The 10,023-nt window shown below is 42.0% G+C and overlaps 1 protein-coding gene across 1 annotated transcript; it reads left to right on the top strand.

Moving 5' to 3' along the window:
* The first annotated feature begins 1,144 nt into the window (after nt 1-1,144).
* On the top strand, nt 1,145-8,724 carry CUNH3orf85 (chromosome unknown C3orf85 homolog). Its single transcript, XM_057407414.1, has 3 exons — nt 1,145-1,250; nt 8,248-8,384; nt 8,581-8,724. Exons 1-3 carry the CDS (start codon nt 1,202-1,204, stop codon nt 8,698-8,700), a joined length of 306 nt encoding a protein of 101 aa, XP_057263397.1. The 5' UTR covers nt 1,145-1,201; the 3' UTR covers nt 8,701-8,724.
* Nucleotides 8,725-10,023: the final 1,299 nt, after the last annotated feature.

The raw sequence follows: 10,023 nt of genomic DNA, 5'->3' as shown, positions 1-10,023 counted from the left end.
TGGCACCAGAGAGCAGAGCACTTGCCTCCATCCATAATTTACTAGGTGGGCTTGATTACTTATTTATTTTAGAACAAGACTAAAACAATACTGAAGCTCTGAAACAACCTACTGCAAGGTTAAGGATTCCACTCTCAGACCTGCTGTTCGATATTCTCCCCTCCTGCCCACCAATGTGCATCGACAAAAGCTGCGAGGCTCTGTACTGCATACCTAAATGCTCTTTTACCTCCCAAAAGACCTTTGCTCCAGCCACTGTGGATGGTTCTCACTGCGAATGCAAGAATGAAGTACTAGTGCCTGTCAGCATGGAGTCTGGTCCCTGACCTGTAACGTCAGCAAGGTCTAATTCCATGACGTAAGGACTGTTGAGTACACGCGCGCCTGCGCGGGTGAGCTGCGGATCAGCTCACCTCAATGAGCCCACCAATAAAGCTTAGCTTTTCCACGACCCGTTTTCATCGGTGTGGGTGAGCTGATGAAGATAAACTGGTCTGCAGCAAGACAACCATTACTGACAGTGAGCTGTGGGTGAAAAGACAGCATCTAACTGGAGAGATGGCAAAGGTAAGACAGCGTAAACTTGGGATGTCCCACGCTGCAATGTCCAGACACCAATGAGAGACCCTGTGACCAGTGCCTAGTTCAGGGCAGGAACCCAACACCCCCTGACCTCTGTGCCCTAGTACTTAGTTTTATCGTAGGTTTATCTTTGTCAATCCAAGCATTATACAGCTAAAATATACCATATACTTAGGCACAGCTCTCGGAGCAGGGGGATTTAACACCATTTCCCACCATTCATATTCACATCAGACCATAAACCACTCGTGCCCATTAGCACGACGAGGGGAAAACAATGCTCGGAAATGCAGGAGACTGACTCACAGACACTTGCCTGTTCAGTGTGCCCAGAACAAGCCCACAGTGCTACTCTGTGCTATAAGGTTTATGGAGAAGTTAATCCATCCGCACAATAATACGGCATTATGGCTCATCTGAGGCTCAGCTTGCAGAGTCCAAAGTGTACAAACAGAGAGGCATATAGGACAAATCTGAACTAAGCGCTGTACCCTGCCCTCTGCCTGCACCAACGATTTACAAGTACCTGGTAAATGATTTATAGACCTAAAGATAACAAAGTATAAAACCCTATGACTGCTTCTGTTTTACAAAGGAGACACTCGCTGGGTAATTTACCATGTCTCTGAAAATGTCTCAAATTTTGGTGTCTGCTCTGCTGCTTACAGGTAAGTGCCTGGCACCCTGTCTCATGTCATTCCCTTCTGGCTTGTTAAACAGTCAAGCTGGCAAAAAAAGCCTCTGTAACCACCAGAACAGCACTGATGGAAGAGAATTAACTGGAAATCACTGCAGCAGGGACATACGGGAGAGTGGGCGAGCACAAGACTGCATAGCAGGTTCTGTGAAATAGTCTTGATTCTGCTCCTTCTGACTGCTTTTGAACTGTTACTGCTCAAACTCTCAGGTATGAGGAGCGAGGATGCATTTCTGTCTGAAAGGGATGCTTACAGAATCACGTGCTGAACTGTTTAAATTGTAGAAAGAGTTGAATGCTGTTGTTCTGGAATCTTCCCTGAACGTTATTCTGATCTCCACATTTATTGTAGCAAGAAACAATTTCACATGCATTTATAAGGATCTAAATGATCTATTTCATAAGTGATTTTCAGGACATCTGATTTGAATTGCTTAAGGAGACACTCTTTTAAAGCTCTCAGTCTGTCTGATCAGTGAACCTTCACAACGCCCTGTAACCACAGCACCTAAAATCTAGATTCACCCTGTAAAAACTGGACCAGAGTGTAAATGAATGGGACGGGGCTGCAGCACCGGCGAGGCTGAAAGGATGCTCTTCCCGAAGCAGCACAAACTGATGCAGTCAGCGATCAGTGATGCACATGTTGTGAGATAAATTTCTTCCTTGCTAAATTAAAACAAACCAGGTAGGCAGGAAACTACTGTTGACTTCTCAGGTGCATCATGGAAAGATGCTCCAGCCACCTGTGTGCATTAAAAGCATTTCTTAGATCTGAGCGGTCCAGCACACTTGCAGTAAATACACCATGAGAAGAGCTAAGGCAAAATGAGGCAGACAGAATTAACCAATGCTTAATCATAAGTAAGTTGTTTTGTGAACTGGGACCACAGTCAGGTGTACTCTCTCTAAGCGGCTAGATTCTCTTCCTTGCCATATGATCCTAAGTTTTGGATGCAGTGACGCTCTGCAGGGAGGGAAGGAGATGGAAAGGGCCTTTCTCCTTCTGCAAGCTAGAGCTCACCTAGAAACCTTCCTTTCCCCTTATTTGCACTTCCTAATCTGCTGTGCACCTGAGCTTGGACTACTCCCAGGCACTTTTCTGTCTTCCTGAACCTCACCTCCTTCCCATTGTAGACCATCATGACACAAACCATGTCGCCTGATGCCAAGATGGGATCACAACAGCCTGCTGCCCCTCTTTTTGGAAGGCTTAAACTTTGATTTTTCTCTCCCTTATTTCTCTATCTTCCCTAACAGCCTCGTTTGCCCTCTTTCCCAGGTTCCTGTTTTCAAAGGGCAGGAAGAACTATTTATTACTGATTTTTAATGAGTCTTAAAAGTTTAACGGATCACAAACAGCTCAGTTTTTCATTGTCCATCCTTTCAGCAATGATCAAGGTGGTGGTGAATTAAAACAGAGGCCATATGATTCATTAGTGAGAGCCTGATTCCACATCATAACCTCTACTCAGCTGCTGTAAATCATTCCCTATAATAAACATCTTAACTTTTCTGGGAATGGGCCTTCTGGACTGCTGCAGAGTGCAGCAGCAAGGGATGGGATACAAGAGCATGGTGTCCTGGCACTGGGATCATTACTGAAGGCTCTCAGATGACTAATAGGGGTGTCTTGCCCATTCACACAAGGTTAAACTTAGGGCCACATTTGGATTTAGAAAGGAAATTTTCCAGGACCCAATGGACCAATGCTTTTCCCAATATTTTCTTGCAGGGAAAGTAGTTCCTTCTCTAGGATTATCTAGGATTTCTGGCAATCGCCTTGCCATTTACCCATAGCTGACAGCTTTCCTGACCCCTGGCATACATCAGCAATGCATTCAATACCTAATTCTGCATTTAGTGTCTGTAAATTGTCTGCTTTTGCTGATGGGGGAACAAGGCTGATGCTGTAGCTCTAACAATTGCTAATGACTGAGCTCTCATCCCTTGGACCACAGAGCTCTCATGTTCTGTGCTGTAAAATTAGGGATTGTCAAAGAATAGAGACTACTGTACTTGGAGGCTTTAAACAGATGAGACCAAAACTTCAGGGGCTGGGTGATATGAGCAATGTTGAAGAACTTAACAATCAGCGATGTAGAATTTTGTCTTCAACAGATATTAGCAAATCTAACTGATTTAAGGCCTGTTACCATCCGAACACTTTAGAATACACAGCCAATGTGCATAGGCACAGGTCTTTTCACCCTTTGAAAAAACAATATAGAGGTGTTTGACTTCAATGTAACTGTACTTTTCAACTGAAAAAAGGTGATATGTGGCCCAAGGGTGGCCTACAGAATCCAAAAGCCTGCTGCAATCCACCTGTGTATGCAAAGTGCTGACAGATAACCACATCCTGATTTCCACGGAGTGCCACGTAACAGTGAGAAATACTCTGGTGAAAACCAGATGCTTCCACACTACTCTTTCAGCGCTTGCACTGTTGCACTGTGCTATTCTGAATCCTTAGACTGAGTCCTTGGTTCTAACTTTGTGAATCTTTTCTGGGCTTGGAATGTTAGGCAGATGAAGTACCGTGGAGTGTGGATGTATGGGGGTGTTGTGGGGGTGTCCATTATGGCTCATTTCTAACCTTAAGAAGCACATCTGAGCTGCAGCGTTTGATTTGCCTTTTCAAAGTTCCCAACACGTCAGCACCAGCCACCTCAGCAAGGTTAAAGTGTCCAAGGTTGAAGTTTAGCTCTGTCCAAGTTTAGCCTCTGTCCAAGCTGTGTCCTAAAGTGCTGATAAGACTGGCATCCTTATCCCTGTGAGCTGACATTCTGACCAGTCAATCAGCAAAGCTGATATTAATAAGTTATTAGACTAAAAGGAAAGGAGTCGGAGCAATTGCCAACTTTTGACATTTAAATTCCACTGAAATGAATAGCTTTAACAATAGGTTTTCAATTTGTCAGAAACTTGCAATAGTCTTCAGAAGCTAGGGAGAGAAAAAAACAGGTCCAGCTTCTGTGACTGTGCGCACAGAATGACTGAAGTGCTGCTAAGTAATTGTCAATTTATTTGTAAATATCACAGCAAATCAGAGCTAAACCACTTTTCCCTGTCACAGATACACACCAGGGATAAACTTTGCTCCCAGGCCTTGGGATTGCTCCTTACCATTTATATAATACTCCTGATCTAGATCAAACACCCCCTGGGGAAGGGGTGGGGGGAAGCATATCCTGTACCATAGCAAGTTTGAAGCCTTGTTTTCTTATCATTTAACTCAGCTATTAGTCATGCAAACGGTGGCTTGCCTACTCTCCCCAAAGACTGCTAAGCACAAAATGGCTTATACTGCTTAGCTTTTAAAAGAGAAAAAGCATATCAATGAAATGGGTGCCTAAAGCAGGCAAAGGTGGCAAAGTTTAATCCCATTCTCACCTTTTTGACCGTGTTACGAAGTGGATCATTCAGGTGATAGAAAAAGATGTCTTCCTGGGAAGATTTTATGGTTGCACCCAGCAACCACCTTGCCTTCTAGAAACCTATCACCTTACGAGAGGGTTAAGCTTCCGTTCGAGGACGCATGAAGAGATTTTAATGCAAATAGTTCAAGATCTACGCAGGTTGATATTATTACCTTGACATTCCAAGCTATTTGATATGTCTTTTTCATAATCAGGTTGCTGGTTTGTTTTCAGTAGTCATTGCTGGGATTAAGTACACATTTGCTATTCTGACAAAGATGACAAGGTTCTGTCACCATACCCCGTCTTGAGACTCTCTCAAGCTTAGTCTTATACCAGTTCGCACTAATCTAAAACGAGATACTCAGAAGTCCTTCAGGCATAGTCTGAGGCACCTACCTGAACTCTTCCACAGCCTTTTCCCAAGCTGTTCAAAAGGCAGGAAGAAAATTACACCTGGTCTGATAAACTTAAATTGAGGCAAGACATAGGTTGTTTGCTGAACACTATGCACTCAGAGGGGCTGCTCAGGGGCTATTCAGATAGATCAGCTCTGATGCTCCCCAAGTCTGGTGAGTCCAAAGGAGGGCCATGAAGATGATCAGGGACTGGAACACCTCTTCTGTGAAGACAGGCTGAGAGAGTTGGGCTTGTTCAGCCTGGAAAAGAGAAGGCTCAGGAGAGGCCTTATGGAAGCCTTCCAGTAACTAAATGTGACCTACAAGAAAGCTGGAAAGGAACTTTTCACAAAGGTATGTAGTGAAAGGACAAGGGAGAATGGATTTAGGCTGAAAGAGGGTAGATTTAGATGAGCTATTAGGCAAAAATGCCTCACTATGAAGGTGGTGAGACACTGGAACAGGCTGTCCAGGGAAATTGTGGCTGCCCCATCACTGGAAGTGTTCAAGACTATGTTGGATGGGGCTTTGAGCAACCTGGTCTTGTGGAAGATATCCCTTCCCATGGCAGGGGGTTTGGAACTGGATGATCTTTAATGTCCCTTTCAACCCAAAACATTCTATGATTCCATACAATATAGCTTTAAGACCTGACTTTCTCTGAACTCTGCCAGAGCACAAGCAAGTTCACAACCCTGCTTGCCTATTTAGCCCCAGTGGAAGAGGATCATTTTTGGTTTCACTAGAAATGGTCTCACCAGAGTTCTTCTGGAGGTGAATGAAGTTGGCCCTATTCAGAGATGTATAATGATCATTGCAGTAAGATGGAGAGAGAATGAGCTAAGCCTGAAGGACTAGCTTGAATATAAAGGTTCTTACCTGATGTTTTTTATGATACTTATGCATCTCTGGAGCACCCCAGCAGCTAGGGACAAGCCCTGCAAAGTTGGCTCCTTGGTGCTAAAGGTGAGAGGAGGAAGTGTTTGCGATAGCAGCCAGAAAAGAACAAGAACTGGGCGTCAACAATGACAGAAGAAGCAAAGAGCAGACCTGACACCCCCACCTCCCTTGGAACATGAAAGTCTTCTTTAGTCAAAGTGAACATGTATGGTTAAGGATGGCATTTGCCATTGGATGCCATTTGCACAAGTGCAGTCAGAGCAGACTGCATGTTAAAAATAGAAAGTTAATACGTTCAAGACACAACGCTATGCATCTCAGTAGCCAAGACAACACCTCACTGTCCCACCAGCAGAACAAGCTCAGTTTCTGAAGATGCTGGCAGCAGGAAGAGGAAACACAAAAAGCAGAGCCATTTAATGTTGCTATTTTCTAGCTCACCATGAAGCTGGAAAGCAAGAGCACATATTGGTGATAAAATTTAATGTTTAATGGCCCTTAGTAACTCTATATACATTTAAACAAAAGTAAAGCCTATTACTGAGCCAATTTCTGGTCCCAGTTCAGATATCTCAGTGCAAAAATGTAATCATGAGCTTAGAAAATATTTAATACCCAAAAAGCCCTCTCCACATTCACTAAGAAGAAGTTAACAGCTCATAGATTTTTCTACTGAATAATAATAAATTGCCAGAGTAATAATGAAATTCAGCATGAGGTTAGTTTTATCCCGCGCAGCTCTCAAACAGAAGGGTAGCAGCTTAATAGACAAATGCAAGATATATCTTTTTTTTCCTTCCCTGGGCCAAAATCTTACTTGTTTTCTGAGGTACAGAAATAGCTGTTTCTCAGTTCCCTAAGGGAGAGAGCAGTTCACACAACAGGAATCTTCACACCAAATGTCTGAGCTTAGATTTTAACACGGAGCTGTTAGCGTTTTTAAAGATGGTGTTCCTTAAAAACTCCCTACCCGGAAATTTTTGCCTCCGGTTTCTGATAATAGTAATTTGGAACCTGAAGAAACTCAAGTAGGAAGGAGCTACTAGGAGTGTCACTGCTTGCTAAGTACATTTTCTAATGCACATTTTCATGTCTTTTTTAAGATTGACGATGGCAACCACATGCACTGATTTATTTTGTCCATTACTCTACAATCGAGCATTTTCTCACTTTCTTTTCAAGCATTTTTTAGCTTTGAAAAGAAACAAAGTGAAAAGGAGCAGCAAATACTCTAACTCACATATCTGCCGCCTACATGCATTCAGTGTACATTTTTGTCTATTTAAAAGCTAAAGAGCAACCATATTGTGGATGATGAGGAAAGCCAGCAATAATAGCGAGTGAACTGGATTCAACTGAGCATTGTACATGAAAGCAAACATTTGACATCCTGAGTTAGAGTTTTCCCCCTTGAGATTCAGGAATGAGGCCATTGGAGAGCTGGCAGTGAGGCAATAGCTTGCCCTGCTGAGCTGCTATTGTAAGATACAATAGATAAGGGTTCAAGTTCTTGGTCCATCTGTACCAAGTGTGTGTCCATTTAAACCCACTTAAATTGGAGTCCAGCTGTTTACAGACACTGGTCTCAGCTTGGCTTATGTATCCAAGTTTCAACCTAATCAGTGGCTCATTAAAAAAGTCGACTTTTCCTGTAGCAGAACCTTTCATACGAAGTTAATGAGGAATTCAGCTATCTTTCTTGAGCAGAATGCTTATTTCAAGATCACCTACAAGAAGTGCTTCTGCATCTGGGGTGAACTCGAAAGCTGCCTAAAGCAGTGCAATAGCAAGATTAGAAGCGCAATGTCTTTTACTCAGAGTAATTTCTACACACGCAATTTCTCTTCTGCTACTAATGAGAACAATTACTACATCTAAACTAGGGGCTTTGGAAAGCATAGTTAAATTTATGGGTGGGTTTAAGGTTTTAAAGGACCCAAACTTTAGGCTTCTCAGTACACTTGAGACTACTGAAATCCAGTCTAAGTTTCTTTTCAGTCACAACACAAAATAAATTAGTTCCTTAATTTGCTTGTAACTTGATTTACTTTGGATTCAACAGCAAAATAGTGATTTATAGCAGCCGGCTTATTAACCTCAGGCTAAGAAAAAAGTATGCTGAAGATCTAATGTAGAAACATCCTGGTTATAAATAAACTGCAGGTCCCGCTTTTTGGGTGTGCTTTTTGAGGCGGACACTCTAAAACATTTTCCTGATAATACAAATCTTTCTCGGCTTCCTTTTCAGGTGTCCTTGGAGCACCTTTTCTGACAGAAGAATCAGCAAATCAATTTATACGACTTAAACGACAGATACTGTTTTCTCAGAACTACTGGGACCCAAGCAGCAGCCAGGATGCATGGGGATATGCTGTAGCTGAACAGGTACTTGCTTTCATCTTGCAGCACCTATTGGGGTAAAAAAAAACCCAAACCCACACAATTACAGGTCTGGGATTAACACCGAACAGTAACCCTTTGGGTAAAGGGGGGGAATCTGATTTTTCAAAGCAGGCAAGACTGCTGTCAACGACTCAGTATCAAAGCTCATAATATTCTTTTCTATTTTGATCTACTTCAGGTTAGTAAATCATGGAGAGCTTTAAGCGACACAGCACAATACTACATGGGCTTGGCTCCTTTTGCCTTTGATCCGTCAACTGCTAAGCACAATGGGATTTCTCAACAGAGCATTTCATAAACTCCAAGTTTTCATTTACCTAAGTAAGTAAAATTGACCGATATAACAGTGCTTTGGGACAATAGGGTCCTAGTGGCATAACTTGGCACATGAACAAACCCCATTATAAGAGACACCCTGAAAAAATAAAGGAGATTTGTTTTTCCTGTCCAAGTTTTATAGTCATTTGAAATGTGGCAAGCTGTTTTTTAAGTTTGCTTTGGAAGAATTCATTAAAAGCTTAAAGAATATATATCTTTTAAAAATAATCTACAGAACCTAAACTGCAGGTATATATCCTACACAGTTGAGTTTAAAAGCAGGCACAAAGCAATTCCTGAGGAGAAAAATAAAAAGATAAAACCCTCATCTATTTCAGTGACAAAACTGTATTCAGTGTAGAATAAGACCTCAGAACAAAACAGAGAATGAGGCACAGCAGTTGGAAAAACCCATATTTATAGATGAGCACGCAAGTACATGAAATGAAGTCTCAATTTCTCTATGAGAATTTAAGACTGCAAAAATGTATGCATTTTTGGGACATGTTGTTGTCAAATTTAGGGAACGACTACTAACTGATTCAGTTTGACAAGCACAGAATACACACATTATTGCTGCAAAACACTTTTCATACCAAGATACTTCAGCCCGTTGAAATGGACAGGAGTGGGTAGAACTAAACTCATACAACTTTAAGTTTCAGTACTTAAAATAGTTACTAAGACACAGCAATCTGATTGGACTAATTGTAACGACCAATAGGAAAATGGGTAGGCTTCTTCTTATAATATGCTTTGAATTTTATTGACTTAAAATTAGCTTTCCTTTTGAAAATGAGTTTCATTTTGAGATGTGGCTTTTCAAAAGCACTTTTTTACGAGATAAGAATTTGATTTGGAGATCTCAGATTGAGCTTTCTAAGGCTGTTCCACCTGAATGGTGATGCCAGTTTCACTTACTGAGCAGAAGCAAGTGGAAGAGAACAGCTAAAAGTCATGATTTCCCTGCCCTCTTGCCAAGTCTTCAGCTGGTGTCTTTTTGTGACTCGAAGGAAGCACCATTTCTACTGCTGATATGGGCAGCAGTTACTTCTGCCTTATGATGAATGTGAAGTTACCTGAAGACTCTTTATCCAGTTTTCCAGACAAATCCCACCCTACCTTTTCCATCAGAAAAACTATTCAGATAGAAAATGCCTAACTGCTTCTAATTATTAGTTGTTCAATACGTATGTCTGAAGGCTGTGATCCTGACCACTGTTAGGCATACTGCAAGAGGAGTTCTCCCTTCAGAATGGCAATGCCTATGATTGGTATACGACAGGACTAAAGCCAGTTTACA

Source organism: Pezoporus wallicus, unplaced genomic scaffold, assembly GCF_028554395.1.
Source record: "Pezoporus wallicus isolate ANWC-B61680 ecotype Strahan unplaced genomic scaffold, APGP_CSIRO_Pwel_v1 contig_13817, whole genome shotgun sequence".
Taxonomy (NCBI): Eukaryota; Metazoa; Chordata; class Aves; order Psittaciformes; family Psittacidae; genus Pezoporus; species Pezoporus wallicus.
Note: the sequence above shows the minus strand (reverse complement) of the source record. Positions and strands in the feature narration are given on the sequence as shown.

What these genes read in the sequence shown, in the direction of transcription:
- CUNH3orf85 (XM_057407414.1), top strand. Translation starts at nt 1,202, where the DNA reads ATGTCTCTGAAAATGTCTCAAATTTTGGTGTCTGCTCTGCTGCTTACA. An exon ending in GTCTGCTCTGCTGCTTACAG is followed by an intron (nt 1,251 to 8,247) that starts GTAAGTGCCTGG and finishes CTTCCTTTTCAG; the next exon opens with GTGTCCTTGGAGCACCTTTT. An exon ending in GATATGCTGTAGCTGAACAG is followed by an intron (nt 8,385 to 8,580) that starts GTACTTGCTTTC and finishes GATCTACTTCAG; the next exon opens with GTTAGTAAATCATGGAGAGC.